The 18,941-nt window shown below is 40.4% G+C and overlaps 2 protein-coding genes and 1 non-coding gene across 3 annotated transcripts; 2 read left to right on the forward strand and 1 right to left on the reverse strand.

Moving 5' to 3' along the window:
- Positions 1–285: 285 nt before the first annotated feature.
- On the forward strand, positions 286–3,817 carry LOC148550541 (uncharacterized). The gene is made up of 3 exons (XM_088492889.1): positions 286–492; positions 3,140–3,337; positions 3,434–3,817. Exons 1-3 carry the CDS (start codon positions 286–288, stop codon positions 3,815–3,817), a joined length of 789 nt encoding a protein of 262 aa, XP_088349015.1.
- A 628-nt stretch (positions 3,818–4,445) lies between these two features.
- LOC148550542 (uncharacterized) lies at positions 4,446–5,009 on the reverse strand. The gene is made up of 2 exons (XM_088493121.1): positions 4,827–5,009; positions 4,446–4,742 (listed from the first exon to the last, which is right to left on the reverse strand). The coding sequence occupies exons 1-2, from the start codon at positions 5,007–5,009 to the stop codon at positions 4,446–4,448; spliced, it is 480 nt and encodes a 159-aa protein (XP_088349247.1).
- A 7,481-nt stretch (positions 5,010–12,490) lies between these two features.
- On the forward strand, positions 12,491–12,597 carry LOC148550543 (small nucleolar RNA R71). Its single transcript, XR_015893622.1, has one exon. It is a non-coding gene; the product is annotated as a small nucleolar RNA R71 (small nucleolar RNA).
- The last annotated feature ends 6,344 nt before the right edge of the window (positions 12,598–18,941 follow it).

The raw sequence follows: 18,941 nt of genomic DNA on the forward strand, positions 1-18,941 counted from the left end.
TTGAGGAGAACAATATGACTCCGTCAAAGAGGAGAATAAAGACATGTGCCAAAAAGGGTTCAACACCAAAGAAGAGTCCAAAGAGAAGATTGCTAGTAGTGGAAGATCATGACGATGCTGAAATTGTAGGTAATGTGCAAGTTGGAAAAGAGGACCAAAGAAGGGGTGAGGCCTAGGATAGGGAAGAGGCCTATGAAGAAAATAAACAGGCTGAAGTTGAGGCCCAAAAAGAGGACAGTCTTAGTATGCCCCAGGAGACAGCAGATCCACCACTAGCATCATCCCATGAAGCAGGACAGATTTCTCAGCCTCCTCCAACACCTGTCCTACCAGATCAGCCACCATCAAGTCAGTCCCAACCTTCCCAGCCACCATTTGAAGAAGATCAGTAACCACCACACAATGATGGTTCAGATCCAGCCCCGCAGTCTCAAGCCAATGTTTTTGAACTTGTTGCACCTGAACAACTTACCCAATACACCCCACAGCCATGTAGGAATCCACTTTCACAATCGATCCCTGATTCAGGCCGATCCTCTGATTCCAATAGCCCCCCCCCCCAAAATAATCAAAGTAATCCTTCAGATGAGGTTGATGGATGGCCAAAGGTGAACAAGAGGAGATCAACAGGGAGGCCTCCCCCTACAGGGCAATCCTTCATCCCGAACCCTGATCCGGACAAGCCGCCAACCTTTTATGTGCCAGTTGAGGATGATGATTTTTTGATGAAAACCCTGGACATCATTGCTATTCGTCAGAGGACTTGCATAGCATAGCAAGTGACGATGATACTAAGACTCCAGTTTTTCCTCAGAGCAATACTGATGCTCCGGTTAGCCAGGTGCGATTGGAATTGGGGATGGAGTTTGAGACTCTCAACCAGTTCAGGAAGGCTATCCGAAAGTTTAATATCCACATTGGCAGGAGCATATTCTTTGCTCGTTGTGATTCAACAAGGTCAAAGGCTATATGCTACGATGAGGACTGTCCTTGGTAAATCTACTGTGCCAAGAGAACATTTCCCACAAGTTATCAGGTAAAGAAATTTGTAAATGAACACACTTGCAGCAGAAATAATCACTGTATGTCAGCAGATAGAAAATGGATAATAGATGAGCTAGAGGAGAGGATTAGAGTTCAACCAAATTTGACAGTGAGGGAGGCTGACCAATACTTCAGAGCTGAGTATGATGTACTCATCAATGAGAGGAAAATTTACAGATCTATGAAGAAGGCGAAGGAGAGGATTGAGGGATCCGAGATTGCACAGTATGCAAGACTTCATGATTATGGTAATGAAATACTAAAGATTAACCCTGGCTCGACGGTAAGGATACACACGAATCCTATGCCTGATTCAAATCCTCTATTTCTGAGGATCTATGTATGCTTTGATGCGTGCAAGAAGGGATGTGTGGGTGGTTGTAGACCTTTAATAGGGTTGGATGGGACCTTTTTCAGAGGTACTACGGGGGGCAGTTATTGACAGCAATAGGACAGGATGCAAATAATCATATCTATCCTATTGCCTATGCAATAGTGGAGTCAGAAAACAAAGAAAGTTGGAAGTGGTTTCTAGAGATACTTCAGGAGGACGTGGGAGATTTTCAGGCGAACGGGTTTAACTTTTTGTCAGATATGCAGAAGGTACCTTTTTTTTATTAATGTAGTGCAATGAAATCTGGTGTATTCTGAAGAGAGTTTCCACTTTCTATATCATTATGCTTGTTTAGGGTAGTTGATGTATACAATTGATGTATATTGATGTGTCCAAATATAAGTTTAATTGTGAACATATGTTAATTGCTGATAGGAGACTTTAGAAAATGTTCATGAATTCTGCTATGTTAATTGCTGATAGGATACTTTAGAAAATGTTCATGAATGCTGATATATTGATTGCTGATAGGAGATTTTAGAAAATGTAATTGATTGCTGATATGTTCCTGGTTGCTGAAAGTGTTAATTATTTTACACCCAGCTACATTCACCCTGTTTCTAAGTTAGTGTTAGGATGATTACTGATAGGAGTTATCCCCTGCTATCAAGCATGTGTATCTTGTATATTCTACTTGGCAGGAACGGTAACAATCTTGTTGTTGTGTTGTTATGACATTGATTTTGATGTATGTCTGCAGGGGTTAATACCTACCGTGCAGGAGATGTACCCGAATGCAAACCACATGTTCTGTGCCATGCATATATGGCAAAACTTTTGCAAGAAATGGAGTGACTTATAGTTGAAAATGTGTTTGTGGTCATGTGCTAAGTCAACCACAACACAGGACTTCAATGCTGCCATGGATAGGCTAAAGAAGATCAATGTTGGGGCATGGGAATACTTGGATAAGATCAGTCCAAAATAATGGAGCAGAGCACATTTTAGTGAATATCCGAAAGCAGACAACTACACAAACAACAACTGCGAGGTGTTTAATGCCAAGGTGAAGAAGATGAGAGGCAAACCAATAATTACAATGTTAGAGGAGGTGAGGTTCTACGTAATGAGGATTATAGCTAGGAATAAGAAGGCCTTGGTTGGGCATAGTGGAAGGTTAGCCCCAACCCAGCAGAGTAGGTTAGAAAGGGAGAAGAGAGAGAGAGCAACAAGTGGAGGCCTCTACCAACCGGAAATGATGCGGGCAATGTTTACGAAGTCCAATGTCTGCTCGTGAAGGTGAGTGTGGATTTGGGCAAGGCTACGTGCAGTTGTAGGCTTTGGCAACTAATTGGTCTACCGTGTAGACATGCATGTGTTGCGTTAGCTTACCAAAACAGGCGACCCGAAGAGTATGCCCATAACTGGCTGACCATGGGTGAATATAATGCAGCCTATCAGTGTTCTATGCGTCCAGTTCCAAGCCAGGAGTTATGGGAGTACTTAGACACCCTACCCATTCTGCCACCACGGTACAGAAAACCAATAGGGAGACCTTCAACCAAGAGAGACAAGAGAAACGATGCCCCCGGTGATAAGAATGACCCTCACCACACAAAGAGGAGGATTGGGACTATTGTGTGCAAATACTGCCTCCGGGTATGCGTGTCCATAACTGTTGTTTATTGATATCAGTTTCGAATGTAATAATTATCTAATTATGATGTATGCGCAACTTACATTAAGTATTCTTTGCTTTAGGCTGGTCATAATAAAAGGAGTTGTAAAAAGAGAAAAGCGGCAATGGGTGAAGGGAGTGCTGCTTCACAAGTGCCTGAAGGGGTTTCTGATGAAGACATGCTGGAAGAAATGTTTTGGGAGGAGACATTAGAGGCTGCAGATGCTGAAGCAGCAACCACTGAGGATGGAAACGATTCCGCAACACTACACCCTGCTCAAGTAAGTGCATTACATTAGTTAGCATTTGTTAGTTTGCTGCAACAATCACTTATTGACCTAAGATCGGTTTGTTTCCTGGATTTTGGCACACCACAGGGAATGCTGCCGCAAACAACCACACAACAACAACCTCCAACCAACAATGCAACAACTAGGAAAAAAGTTAAAAGGAGAAGTGTTAAGCGACCACCTCCCAGTGAAAAAACACAGCAAACACCTGCCCCATCTGCCAACAAACCATCTACCACCCCATCCACACACAACTCTGAAACTACACCACATCCACTGCAAGGTGCTAGTGCAGGGACATCCACACAGTTTGTGCAATTCATGTCAACACTGGGAGTAACGACGGGTGCTACAGGCCAAGGAACAGCTGCTAGGGGTAGACTTCAAAGCAGGGGACATGGAAGGAAAGGCGCTTTCAACGGATCAAAAACCGGTGTCTCAAGTGGGAGCAATAACTCAATCCCAGTTTGATAGAAAGTCATGGGTTTGGAAACCCAATCAAGACAGGAATTTGAATCTTAATTAATGTTATGTTTTCTTTTTTTAATGTACTTGACTTTGATCGTCAAACTCATGCTGGCATTTGGTTGTTTTGTTATATTAAAGAGCAACTCAAGACTCTTGTATTAGGTAATCCTCATGGTCTGGTTTAGGATCAGTTAGTTAAACTTGATTTGAGGGTGTGTTTTTTGAGCAACCAAACTTGCCTTCTTTGGCTTATGTCATAACTACTATTTTTTGAGAATCAGAATTCACTATTTAGAATGGTTATTTTATCAGTCTTTTAACAGCACCTTCTTTTGATTTTGGAAGAAACCTTGGTATGGACACCGAAAGCATATTGTTGCTATGTTTCTTGTTCTAGTTATACTTGCTTCCTTAGGAGGAATAGACAGAGTCAGGTGAATTTACATTGGCATTGTCTCAAGATAAACTTTACGACAATTTACATGTTTGCATCAACTACAAACTAAACAAAACGCTACCAGAGATCAAAGATTTCGTGCCTATGTTAATGCATCAGAATTAATAAAAACCATATCAAAGTTACCATCACTTAAGCATCATGTCATACCAAAGTTCCCAACTCATACACATTTTACAATTTTATCACCAAATACAACTCACAAAATAAGCAGAAGGCAACCCCCAACGCAATGGTTGAAAGCAACAGTTTCATTACCCTAAGTTCACCCCTAACTTCACCCCTGAATTTTTCTAACTTACTAGCCATCATTGAGGATGCTTGCTGATTTTCCACACCAGTCGTGACAGTCAGACCATCTTCATGCCTTGAATAAGACTGATCGGAATTTCTTTTTGCTAAAGCTCTTGCTAGGCCCTCCCATCCTTCTTCAATTTCATCCATCCACACAAAGAATTTGCAATCTCTTGTCTGAAAAAAAAACCTAACCAAAGTGTCAACAACAATGGCAAAAATAGATTTCTAACCTGAACAACAACACCGTGTGTACATTACCGCCCACCCAAGACATCTGATGAACCATCTATTAGGGTTTGTCATGGTGCCAGACTTTATCAACACAACATCCCTCCCACACAAGCATTTGCCGTCGAGCATCTTTTCCTTCATCCTCTTCGAACTCGAAGAACTGCTGCGACTTTCATCACTTGCAGGAGAGTTAAATCTTCGCAAAGACATGCCAGGGCTCACGAAAAAATTCCTTCCCTCCTTAGGTGCACTTGACACTGGATGAGGTTGAACTCGATTGCATTTATTGGGGTGTGGTTCGAATTGGAGAATATGACTCCCTAGGGTTTCCATTTCATGGGTTAATCCTTATAGCAACGTTCAAATCCACGTAGATATGGGTTTGGGGGGGGGGTTGGAGTGCCACGTAGGTTCGTATAGGAACGAAGCTAGTGTCAAACCAAGGATGGGTATTTCTGTCACACGGACCGCATCTTGAATGGGTACAAAGTTAGTTTCGGTCTTCTATGGATACAATTGTCAGCGTTTTCATCTTTCATGGGTACATATGGTCATTTATTCTAAAGAAATACAAAAGGGAAGAAGAAAGAGGAGCAGAAATTTTAACAGAAGAAAATAAAAATTAATGCTAAAAGGAATATGCTGTGCTGAATATTTTTTTTTACTGAAATAAAGAAAAGAAGAAGCAGAATAAAAGAAAAGGGGGGGGGGGGGTTAGGGACAGAGGAGGGGGGTGCACGGCTGGGGTGGGGGTTAATGGTTTGTGGTTGTGAAAAGGGAAAGAGATGTGGCTAGTAGGATGCGGTTAAGGGAAAGAAGAGGAAGGTGACGAATATAGAAGGGGGAATGGGAGTTTTCTGAGTGTAGAATAAGGGAGGGAGCTTTGAGTGTGGAGTGTATAGAGAAGGGGGGGTAGAGGGAGGGAGTTAAGAGTAGGTGAATGTGGTTGGAAGAGATGGTGATTAGGAGTGCTTTATATAGGCGGAGGGGTTGGGGAGGGTGGGGTGTTACGTTGGTTTAATGTGGGGTAGGGGTTCAGGCCTTGTATTGGGAAGGGAAGGAAGGGATTGTGGTTGGGTCACAGATGTGGTCAAAGGAAGAGGGTCGCAGGGTATGTGGGGTCCTTGGAGAAAGAATGAAAAAGGAAAGAAGTCTGGTCAATGGGAGTGTGGCAAGGTTATGGGGATTTGAAGGAATATATAGGGAATGGGATGAGGAAAAGAGGGTGTGGCAGTGTTGGGAGGGGGTCACGGGTAGGTTGGGGGATTGGGAAAGAGAAAGGATCATTGAAGGGGGGGTGGGGACCAGATGGGATGGGATTTGGGTAAGGATCTGCTGAGATTGCTTTGATTATGCTTCAATTTAACCAAACCGGCGCCAAATTTGAATAGTGGGAAGTTTGGCGTCGCAGGCTCCGTAACGAGTAATCCCTCCCCATGCCAAACATGGTGTATGCCATGTTCGGCACCATCTCTCTTTTTTTTTGTATAGAATTTTCTGCGCCAAACGCCGGGAGAGACAAGTTCGGCGTCCCCCTGGCAGAGCTTTCTCTCCTTCTGTACACAATTCTCATGCCGAACTTGAAGGGGGTTAAGTTCAGCGCCAATTCTTCCCCTTTTTCTCTTCTTTACGTCATTCTCCACGCCAAACTTGGGATTTTCCAAGTTCGGCGTGGGCCTTCCAGAGCCTAATTCCTCTTGTGCACGCATATATAGCGCCGAACTTGAGTGGCCCAAGTTTGGCGTCAACCTTACGGACCCAAATTACCCTGATTCACATAGTATTCGGCGCCGAACTTGGAAATTGAAAGTTTGGCACCAACCAATCCGAATAAGATGGCTCCAGGGCTGGCAAAAATTCTTCTAAGTGTCTAGTTCCTGTTCTAAGATTGCTGCATGATCAAAATACACGTAAAACAAAGGAAAAACAATAAAAACTCAATAAAAATCAAATAAATAATAAAATCAATGCAATGGAAAATAAGCTAAGGATACGAAATTATCGGGTTGCCTCCCGACAAGCGCTTCTTTAACGTCACTAGCTTGACGGTCAATTCTGCTAGTTCAGCAGATAAGTGGACCTCTGGCGATCAATCTCGCCTCCAAGATAATGCTTCAACCTTTTGCCATTCACTGTAAACTTTCTGTCAGAATTCTCTTCCTGAATTTCCACATGACCATATGGTGAAGCTCTGGTAACCACAAACGGTCCTGATGGTACGGAATTTATAACCACAAACTAACTGGCAAGTGCACCGGGTCGTACCAAGTAATACCTCAGGTGAGTGAGGGTCGATCCCACGAGGATTGATGGATTAAGCAACAATGATTGAGTGATTGGCTTAGTTAGACAAACAGAAAAGAGTGTTTTGGTATTCAAAAGCATTAAACAATAATTCGGAAATTAAAATAGCAAGCAGTAAATTGATGAGAATAATATATGGAAAAACAGTAAAGGCTTCAGAGATATCTATTTTCTGGATTGACTTTTCATACTAACTATTTTAATCATGCAAGATTTAATTCATGGCAAACTATATGTGACTAGACCCTAATTCCTTAGACCTTTTTAGTCTCCTCTAAAATTCATCAACCGCCAATTCCTTGGTCACTTAATTCCAATTAGAGGGTGAAGTTCAATTCTAGTTTATATGCCACAGAAATCCTAATTACCCAAATATAAGAGGATTATATGTCACGTATCCCGTTAAGTCCAGATAATTAAAAAATTAGGAGAAATTGTTTTCAAGATGTTGTTCAAGTAAAGAGCTTTTCCAAGTTATACAAGAACTCAATTAGAAAGAGGGTCATACTTCCGTTCCACCCAAATTCATAAGATAAAGAACGAAAACAATTCTTGAAATATAAATCAGTACATGAATTAAAATAGAAAAATAATAGTATCAATCCATACAATAGACAGAGCTCCTAACATTAACAGTGGAGGTTTAGTTGCTCATGGTTCAGAGAGAAAACAAGGATTGTAAATTGGGCTGAGGTGGAATGAAAAGTTAACTAATTGGAATCCCCAATAGAGAAGTTTCTTTTCTCTTTTATATCTAATCCTAATTAGTTTAAAATATATTTTCTAAAAACTAAAATAATATCTTTTCCTATTTTAAAATAATTAAAGTTTAAATCAGAATTTGAAATCAGCATTTTCTGCGTTTTTTGCACGTGGCACATGTCACGCGTACGCGTCAGTCACGCGTATGCGTCGATGGTCTTCTTCGCGTGTCATGCGTACGCGTCAGGTATGCACACGCGTCGCTGTGCAACTTCGCTTTTCACGCGTACGCGTCAGGTACGCACACGCGTCGCCATGGAAAACTCCAAATCACGCGCACGCGTCAGGTACGCGCACGCGTCGCTCCTCGCTGTCATGTCCTTTAATTCTTGTGTTGATTCCATTTGTGCAAGCTTCCTCTCCATCCTCTGAGCCATTCCTGACCTATATAACCTTCTTCTCTTTTTCTGCGGAAGCTCCATCAAATCTAACCAAATGCTACATAAAATAAACAGAATTGCACAAGACTCAAAGTAGCATCCATAGTGGATAAAAGATAATTAATTCTTGATTAAACTCAACAATTTAAATGCAAATTCACTAGGAAAAGATAGGAAAGATGCTCACGCATCACAACACCAAACTTGAATTGTTGGTTGTCCTCAAACAACCAAACAAATATAGGCTTAGAATGTGAATTTGCATGAGAATGAGAGTTCGATTAAGCTCATGTCTCTTCTTATAGTGGGGTTTACAACTGCAATCTTGAATAGTTTTGGCATCTCACTCATCTTTGAATCAGAAGGATGTCAGTGTCATTCGGAATTAGAATCCGGATCATATTATGAATTCTCTGATCTTTATACGCCAGTTTAATCCTTGAACACAGCAAAATTTACTTTAATTCTCTTTTCTTTGGTGCTTTGCACCTTGAGCCTAGCCGTGACTTTAAATGTTTTGTCTCAAGCTTTACTTGACACAGAAACACCACAAGCACTTAACTGGGGAACTCTTTTGAAGTTCTGATTTTTCTTTCAGCTACTCCCAGACAGTGGTGCTCAAAGCCTTTAGCATACTCTACTGATTGCAATTGATCTCGACTCTAAATGTTTTATCTCAAGGATTACTTGACACAAGAACATCACAAGCATATGACTAGGGAAACAACTCTTTGAGCTTTTAATCATGTCTAACCTCCCTAGTCATTGATGCTTAGAGCCTTGGACCTTGCTTTTATATCTTTTTTTTTGGCTATTTCTTTTGCTTCAAGGATTAAATTTTTGTTTATAATCCTTGTACATCAACATTCTTTGATTCAAATTTAAATATGCATTGTTCATGTCATGCATTCAGAGTCACAGAAAATACCACCACATTTGAATAAATGAGACTACTCTAAAAAATTAAACTCAATTTCTCATGCACTACATCTTTTCTTCTTTCTTTTTGATTTCAAGCTCAGTGGGCAATACATGAGGCACCTTTCAACATTAAAGCAAATAACAAAAAAATTCAAAATAGTAGACTAAACTAGAACCTAGAAAGCTATCTAATAAAGGATCATGCAATAAACGAGACAAAATGGCAGAAAACCGAAACATAACATAGTAAGAGCGGGAAGGAATATAGAATGAAAAGAACTCAACCACCTCAGTTATGTTGGTGGCCATCTCATTCCTCCAGCTATGCTCCTCAGTGAAGATGATTTGCCTCCCTTTGGTCCCATAGAAAAGCCATAAGCGAAGCAACAACACCAAACTTAAAGGTTTGCTTGTCCTCAAGCAAAGAAGAACTGAAAACAGAGAGGGACATAAAAAAAAGATATAAAAAAATAGTATAATGAAAGAAGAATAAAAGGATAAAAGAACAAGAGAGAATTAGGATTGGGGGTGGATGATATGAAATCAGGTGCTGAGGGGTTTAATTTCGGCGTCGCATGCGACACGTACGCATAAGGCACGCGTATGCATGGGTCGCCAGATTTTGAAAGTGACGCGTAAGAGTCTGGCACGCGTATGTGTGCCCTTGGTTTGTGCGAATCGCGCGAAGGAGGCCGCGCGCACGCATAACTCTCTGCTCGCGTGGCCTGGGAAACAAAAATTCTCAGATGAAGCGTGCACGTCATGCACGCACACGCGTGGATGGCCAATTTCGGAAAGGATGCGCACACGTCAGGGACGCGTACGCGTGATGGGACTTGTGCTCCCAACACCATTCTAACCCCACACCATCATAACTCTCTGGCCATACACTCATTTACGTCGTTTTTCAGGGTCACGCGTACGCGTCAGGGACGCGCACGCGTGGATGGCTAAAAGCACAAACGACGCGCACGCGTGGGCTTGTTTGTGCGCAAAACATAGTTCCAGCGCCACTCCCACTCAACTCTCTGTTCACTTCTATTTTTCACGCACACACATATGACGCGTATGCGTCAGCGATACTTGCGCATCGTGTGCTCATTTTTTTTCGAGCATAATCCTTCTCGAAGTGTTCGGTTCCTGTTCTAAAATAGCTGCATGATCATAACAAACGTAAAACGAAAGAAAAACAGTAAAAACTCAATGAGAATTAAATAAGTAAGAAAACTACTATTACGAAAAAAAACTAAGGATACGAAATTATCGGGTTGCCTCCCGACAAGTGCTTCTTTACCGTCACTAGCATGACGGTCAGCTCCTCTAAGGAGGAGGATCATAGGAGCTTAGCTCTTCACCCCTTACTTTGAACTTCTGTCCTGTGTCTCCATAAATTAGCTCAATATGCTCCAGAGAGAGGATTCTGTTTACTGTATAAGTCTATACTGGATTCCTAGTCAACACCACCTTCATTCCTGGGGAGAAACCTTCAGTGGGATCTTTTTGTTTCTCCATCCCTTGGGTACTTTCTTCTTTTTGGGGACCTCCTCCTTAGTGGATGATGCATTCCCGACACCAAACTTAGGTTTGATGTCAGGAGGAGTTTTATTGGTTGTCACTAAAGGAGGTTTGAGTCGCAATTTTTGCTGTGCGTCATCAGGGGGTTCTTGAAGGTTTGGAACAATAAGCTCAGTCTGCATGCACTTCTCTTCTTTACCTGCTGAATGTATATCTTTGAAGACATGAAAGACCAGTTGCTCATTATGCACTCTAAGCACTAATTCACCCACTTCTACATCAATTAGAGCTCTCCCAGTGGCTAGGAATGGCTTTCCTAGAATTATAGAGGCATTCTCATCCTCCCTTGTGTCAGGAATCACAAAATCTACTGGGAGGAAGAACTTACCCACTTTGACCAAGATATTCTCCACTAATCCATATACAGGCTTCATAGATTTGTCTGCCATCTGTAATGCTATCCTTGTTGGTTGTGCCTCTTGGATTTGCAGCTTCTTCATCACATATAAGGGCATTAGATTTATACTTTCTCCTAGATCACATAACGCTTTCTCAAAGGTTGTTCTCCCAATGGTGCATGGAATTTGAAAGCTCCCTGGATCCGGCATCTTCCTTGTCAAGTTATTCTGAATGATGGCACTACATTCCTTAGTGTGGACCACTGTCTCATCTCCCTTTAAAGGCTTCTTCTTTGACAACAACTCCTTCATGAACTTGACATAGAGAGGCATTTGCTCCAAAATCTCAGCAAAAGGAACACTGATTTGCAACTTTCTGAAGACTTCCAAGAATTTTGAAAACTGCTTGTCCTTGGTCTTCTTTTGAAGTCTCTGAGGATATGGCATTTTAGGTTTGTACTCAGGGGCTTTTGGCAATGTAGGATAAGTGTCAAGAGAGTCTGGGAATGGGTTGTCTGCACGCTTTGGAGGCACATGCTCTACTTCTTCCTTCTTCTCATCTGAAGCTTCTTTTTCAACTAGCTCCTCATTAACTTGTGCTTCCGTACTTGCCACTTGTCCACTTATCAAGGTGATAGCCTTGCATTTCTCTCTTGAATTTGGAATTGTGTTACCAGGAAGGCTATTAATGGTCCTCTGATCAATTTCATTAACTTTTGTGGCTGGTTGACCCATCTGAATCTCCAAGTTCTTGATGGATGCTCTGGTTTCCTATCTAAAACTTGCCAATATTGCTTCCAAATCATTGTTCTGCTGGGGCTGAGAAGTTGCTTGTTGAAATGACTGAAACTGGTGGTTATTAAAATTTTTCTGTTGAAAACTACCCTGAGAACTATTATTAAAATTCTGTGTCCTCTGAGGTTGCTCTCTCCACCCCTGATTGTAGGTCTGGGAATAGGGATCATTATTGGGATTTCTAGGAGTACTCCCTATGTAATTGACATGTTCAGAAGAGGATTGAGCATAATCATAATTATCATTTTGCACAAAATTACCTGTCATGTCATAAGAGACCTCTTGAGGTGGATTTTGGGTGTTGATAGCTGAGACTTGCATGCCACCCATCCGCTGAGTAAGTAGATTTATTTGTTGAGACATAAGCTTGTTCTGAGCAAGAATAGCATTAAGCGCTTCTACTTCCATAACACCCTTCTTCTGAGGAGCCTCAGAGTTCACCGAATTTCTGTTAGATGAGTATAAATATTGGTTACTAGCAACCAATTCAATCAGCTCAATAGCATCCTCCGGTGTCTTCTTCTTTTGCAATGAACTATCTGCAGAATTATCTAAGCACATCTTGGACATTTCACCCAAGCCATCATAAAAGATATCTAATTGGGTCCATGTAGAGAACATGTCCGGAGGGCATTGCCTAGTCAATAGCTTGTACCTCTTCCAAGCTTCATAAAGAGTTTCACCATCCTTCTGCCTGAAGGTATGAACCTCCACCCTAAGCTTAGTCAGCTTCTTTGGTGGGAAAAATTTAGTAAGAAACTCAGTAACAACCTTGTCCCAAGTATCCAAACTCTCCTTGGGTTGGGAATCTAGCCATAGCTTTGCTCCATCCCTCAGAGAAAACGGGAAGAGCATGAGTTTGTACACCTCTGGGTTCACTCCATTTGTCTTCACAATATCACAAATTTATAGAAAGTTAGAAATAAATTGATTTGGGTCTTCTTGGGGAAGACCATGATACTGTCAGTTTTGTTGCACCAGGGTGACCAATTGTGGCTTCAACTCAAAGTTGTTCGCAGCTATAGGAGGCACCACAATACTTTTTCCATAAAGATCTACAGTAGGAGCAGAGTAAGAGCCAAGCACTCTCCTTTGTTGATCATTTCCATTCGAATTTGCCACATTGGCATTAACAGCATTATTAGGATCCATAGTAGATTCTGCAGCCTTGTAAAGTCTTGTTTGTTGCAAACGCCGCCTGAAAGTTCTTTCAGGTTCAGGATCAAAATCTAAGAGATGTTCCTTGTCTCTGTTCCTGCGCATAAACAAACAGAAAACAAGAAAAGATGGGAATCTCTACGTCAGAGTGTAGAGAATTCCCAGTGAGGTAACCTATGTAAAATAATAAAATAGAAATACTAAATAAATAAAACAGAAAAATTTTGAAAATGATAACTGAAATTAGACCAAAAAATTTTGAAAATTTACAGAGAAAATAAACAAGAAAATTAAAATGAAATTAACTAAGGGGCACCAAACTTAATTTCAGAAATTAAGGAAAAATATTAGTGCTATATATATTATATATTTTTTTCGAAAATACTAAAGTAAAATTTAAATAAAATAAAAACTAAAACACCTAATCTAAGCAACCAAACAACTGATAGTTGTTAATCACTATCAATCCCCGGTAACAGCGCCAAAAACTTGGTGTGGAATTTATAACCACAAACTAACCGGCAAGTGCACCGGATCGTGCCAAGTAATACCTCAGGTGAGTGAGGGTCGATCCCACGAGGATTGATGGATTAAGTAACAATGATTGAGTGAGTGGCTTAGTTAGACAAACAGAAAAGAGTGTTTTGGTATTCAAAAGCATTAAACAATAATTCGGAAATTAAAACAGCAAGCAGTAAATTGATGAGAATAATATATGGAGAAACAGTTAAGGATTCAGAGATATCTATTTTTCGGATTGACTTTTCTTACTAACTATTTTAATCATGCAAGATTTAATTCATGGCAAACTATATGTGACTAGACCCTAATTCCTTAGACCTTTCTAGTCTCCTCTAAAATTCATCAACCGCCAATTCCTTGGTCACTTAATTTCAATTAGAGGGTGAAGTTCAATTCTAATTTATATGCCATAGAAATCCTAATTACCCAAATATAAGAGGATTATATGTGATGTATCCCGTTAAGTCCAGATAATTAGAAATTTAGGAGAAATTATTTTCAAGCTGTTGTTCAAGTAAAGAGCTTTTCCAAGTTATACAAGAACTCAATTAGAAAGAGGGTCATACTTTCGTTCCACCCAAATTCATAAGATAAAGAACGAAAACAATTCTTGAAATATAAATCAGTACATGAATTAAAATAGAAAAAATAATAGTATCAATCCATACAATAGACAGAGCTCTTAACCTTAATAGTGGAGGTTTAGTTGCTCATGGTTCAGAGAGAAAACAAGGATTGTAAATTGGGCTGAGGTGGAATGAAAAGTTAACTAATTGGAATCCCCAATAGAAAAGTTTCTTTTCTCTTTTATATCTAATCCTAATTAATTTAAAATCTATTTTCTAAAAACTAAAATAATATCTTTTCCTATTTTAAAATAATTAAAGTTTAAATCAGAATTTGAAATCAGCGTTTTCTGCGTTTTCTGCACGTGGCGCATGTCACGTGTACGCGTCAGTCACGCGTACGCGTCGATGGTCTTCTTCGCATGTCACGCGTACGCATCAGGTATACGCACGTGTTGCCATGGAAAGCTCCAAATCACGCGCATGCGTCAGGTACGCGCACGCGTCGCTCCTCGCTGTCATCTCCTTTAATTCTTGTGCTGATTCCATTTATGCAAGCTTCCTCTCTATCCTCTGAGCCATTCCTGGCCTATATAACCTTCTTCTCTTTTTCTGCGGAAGCTCCATCAAATCCAACCAAATGCTACCTAAAGTAAACAGAATTGCACAAGACTCAAAGTAGCATCCATACTGGCTAAAAGATAATTAATTCTTGATTAAACTCAACAATTTAAATGCAAATTCACTAGGAAAAGATAGAAAAGATGCTCACGCATTACCTGACCACCAGGATTTCAGCTTCTCGGGAAAGAGTTTGAGCCTTGAATTGAACAGAAGCACTCTCTGACCTGGCTCAAAGACTCTGATGGCAATCTTCTTGTCATGCCATATCTTAGTTCTCTCCTTATAGAGATTGGCATTCTCATAGGCTAAATATCTGAATTCATCAAGCTCATTCAACTGAAGCATTCTCTTTATTCCTGTAGCATGATCATCAAAATTCAGATACTTGATTGCCCAGTAAGCTTTATGCTCTAGCTCAACTGGCAAGTGACAGGCTTTGTCATAGACCAACTGATAAGAGGACATGCCAATATGAGTCTTGTAAGCTGTCCGGTATGCCCAGAGAGCATCATCAAGCTTCCTAGACCAGTCCTTCCTTGAGGCACTAACGATCTTCTCTAGAATTCTCTTGAGTTCTCTTTTAGAAACTTTAACCTGTCCACTTGTTTGAGGGTGATAGGGAGTTGCCACTTTATGACGGACTCCATATCTCTACAGAAGTGAGTCCAGCTGTCTGTTACAGAAGTGGGTTCTACCATCACTAATGAGTGTCCTTGGGACACCAAATCGGCTGAAAATATATCTCTGAAGAAAGCTCATCACCACTTTGGCATCATTGGTGGGTAAAGCTACAGCTTCCACCCACTTGGACACATAATCAACTGCCACTAGAATATAGTTGTTGGAATATGAGGGTGGAAAAGGTCCCATGAAATCAATATCCCACACATCAAACAACTTAACCTCAAGAATCCCCTGCTGTGGCATCTCATAGTTGGCAAGGAGATTCTTAGCTCTTTCACACCTATCACAATGCTTCACAAATTATCTTGAATCTCTAAAGAGAGTCGGCCAGTAAAAACCACTCTGAAGGACCTTTGTAGCTGTCCTTTTACCACCAAAGTTGCCTCCATAATCAGAGCCATGACAGTGCCAAAGAATCTGCTGTGTCTTCTCATCTGGAACACATCTCCGAATTATACCATCTGAGCATCTTCTAAAAAGGTACGGCTCCTCCCAAAAGTAGTACTTTGTAGCAGTTAATAGCTTCTTCACTTGTTGTCTACTATACTCCTTTGGAATGAAATTCATGGCTTTATAATTTGCAATGTCTGCAAACCATGGAACCTGCTGAATAAGGAACAGTTGCTCATATGGAAATGTCTCAGTCACAGCTGTGGGTGGTTGTACTCCTTCTTCAGGCTCAATTCTGGAAAGGTAGTCAGCCACTTGATTTTCTGACCCTTTCCTGTCTTTTATCTCAATATCAAACTCCTGAAGGAGTAACACCCATATGATTAATCTTGGATTAGAATCCTGTTTGGTTAGAAGGTACTTCAAAACAACATGATCAGTATAAACAATAACCTTAGAACCAATTAAATAGGACCTAAACTTATCAACAGTATACATAATAGCTAATAATTCTTTCTCTGTAATTGTGTAATTCTTTTGAGCATCATTTAACACACGAATAGCATAGTAAATGACATAGTAAAAACAGCTCCTATAGCAAAATCACTAGCATCACACATTAATTCAAATGATAAATCCCAGTAAGGGGGAGCTATAATGGGAGCAGAGGTAAGATTTACTTTCAGAGTTTCAAAAGCATGCAGGCATTCAGCATCAAACACAAAGAGAACATCAACAACTAATAGGTTGCTCAATGGTTTAGCAATTTTTGAAAAGTCCTATATAAATCTTTTATAAAAACCTGCATTTTCCAAGAAACTCCTGACTGCCTTAACATTAGATAGTGGTGGTAATTTTTCAATTACGTCCACCTTTGCTCTATCAACCTCAATCCCCTTGCTTGAAATTCGGTGTCCAAGAACAATACCTTCTGTAACCATAAAATGACATTTTTTCCAATTTAAAACAAGGTTTGATTCTTGACACCGTTTCAAGACCAGAGATAAATGCTTAAGGCATGATTCAAAGGAACTACCAAAAATAAAAAAGTCATCCATAAATACCTCAATGGACTTTTCAACCATATCAGAAAAAATTGAAAGCATACACCTCTGAAAAGTTGCTGGAGAATTACAAAATCCAAATGGCATTCTCCTGTAAGCAAATACTCCAAAAGGGCATGTGAATGCTGTATTCTCTTAATCTTGAGGGTCCACTGCAATTTGATTATATCCAGAATATCCATCTAGAAAATAATAAAAGGCATGACCAGCTAACCTCTCAAGCATCTGATCAATGAAAGGCAGGGGGAAGTGATCCTTCCTTGTAGCAGTTTTGAGCCTCATGTAGTCTATGCATATTCTCCATCCTATGATGGTTCTTGTAGGAATAAGCTCATTCTTTTCATTCTTGATCACTGTCATCCCTCCTTTTTTGGGAACTACCTACACAGGACTTACCCAAGGGCTGTCAGAAATATGGTAATAATACCGACTTTCGATAGTTTTATTACCTCTTTTTGGACCACCTCTTTCATAGTTGGATTGAGTCTCCTTTGTGGCTACACAACTGATTTAGAATCATCTTCAAGAAGAATCTTGTGCATACACTTGGTCGGACTAATCCCCTTTAAATCACCAATGGTCCACCCAAGAGCTGTTTTATGGCTCCTGAGCACTGAAATAAGTGCCTCTTTCTCTTCAGGCTTTAGGGAAGAGCTAATAATCACTGGATATGAATCATTTTCATCCAAGAACACATATTTCAGAGAAGGAGGCAAAGGTTTGAGCTCAAGCTTGGGGACTTCACCCTCTCTCTTAGGTGTGTTTACCATTGCTTTCTGGGGTGGTGAATCATCAATTTCCACTAATTCATACTCAGAAATAGGATCCAGAACATCATCAAGTACCTCAGCTTCTATTACCTCTTGAACTAGTTATTTAACAAGAACAACTCTCATATACCCTTTAGAATCATTAGGGTGTTTGAGTGCTTCAAATACATTAAGGACCACCTGTTCTTCATTGACCCTCAGGGTTAATTCACCTTTTTGCACATCAATCAAGGCTCTACCTGTAGCTAAAAAGGGTCTACCAAGAATAATAGAGGATTTTACATCCTCTTCCATATCCAGTATAACAAAATCAGCAGGAAAAATAAATGGTCCTACTTTCACAAGTAAATCCTCAACAACACCCATAGGAAATTTAATAGAAAGATCAGCAAGTTGAAGAGAAATACGAGTGGATTTTACCTCCTCAATTTGGAGCTTTTTCATCACTAAAAGTGGCATGAGATTGATGCTAGCTCCAAGATCACATAAAGCTCTCTGGATATTGACCTCTCCGATGGTACAAGGAATGACAAAGCTTCCTGGATCTTGCATCTTCTCAGGAAGGTTATGTTGAATAATAGCACTGCATTCCTTGGTCAACACCACTTTCTCTTGTTCCTTCCAATTTCTCTTGTTAGTTAACAATTCTTTCATAAATTTAGCATAGAGATGCATTTACCCAATAACCTCTGCAAAAGGAATGTTGATCTGCATCTTCTTGAAGACTTCTAAAAATCTAGAAAACTGCTTGTCCTTGGAAGCCTTCTGAAGTCTTTGAGGATATGGCATTTTTGGCTTGTATTCAGGAGCCTTTGGCAATGTAGGATAAGTGTCAAGAGAGTATGGGAATGGGTTGTCCGCACGCTTTGGAGAGGCGTTCTCTACTTCTTCCTTCTTCTCCTCTAGAGCTTCTTTTTTAACTAGCTCTTCATTGACCTTGGTCTCAGAACCAGCTACTTTACCACTTCTCAATTGAATAGCCTTGCAATCTTCCCTTGGGTTCACCACTGTATCACCAGAAAATGTACTTGAAGACCTCTCAGGTATTTGCTTGCTTAATTGGTCCATTTGCACCTCCAAATTTCTAATGGAAGCACTGGTTTCCTGCATAAAACTATTCATCATTGTCTCCCAGTTAGAATTCTGCTGGGGCTGAGAATTTGCCTGCTGAGGTGGTTGTTGTTGATGAGACTGAAATTGGCGGTTATTATGATTATTCTGCTGAAAACCGCCTTGAGAATTATTGTTGAAATTATAAGATCTCTGAGGTTGGTCTCTCCACCCAAATT

Source organism: Arachis ipaensis, chromosome B7, assembly GCF_059453495.1.
Source record: "Arachis ipaensis isolate K30076 ecotype BB chromosome B7, ASM5945349v1, whole genome shotgun sequence".
Taxonomy (NCBI): domain Eukaryota; kingdom Viridiplantae; phylum Streptophyta; class Magnoliopsida; order Fabales; family Fabaceae; genus Arachis; species Arachis ipaensis.

What these genes read in the sequence shown, in the direction of transcription:
- LOC148550541 (XM_088492889.1), top strand. Translation starts at nt 286, where the DNA reads ATGAAGCAGGACAGATTTCTCAGCCTCCTCCAACACCTGTCCTACCAG. An exon ending in CCAATACACCCCACAGCCAT is followed by an intron (nt 493 to 3,139) that starts GTAGGAATCCAC and finishes TCTTTGCTTTAG; the next exon opens with GCTGGTCATAATAAAAGGAG. An exon ending in CAACACTACACCCTGCTCAA is followed by an intron (nt 3,338 to 3,433) that starts GTAAGTGCATTA and finishes GGCACACCACAG; the next exon opens with GGAATGCTGCCGCAAACAAC.
- LOC148550542 (XM_088493121.1), bottom strand. Translation starts at nt 5,009, where the DNA reads ATGTCTTTGCGAAGATTTAACTCTCCTGCAAGTGATGAAAGTCGCAGC. An exon ending in TCAGATGTCTTGGGTGGGCG is followed by an intron (nt 4,743 to 4,826) that starts GTAATGTACACA and finishes TTTTTTTTTCAG; the next exon opens with ACAAGAGATTGCAAATTCTT.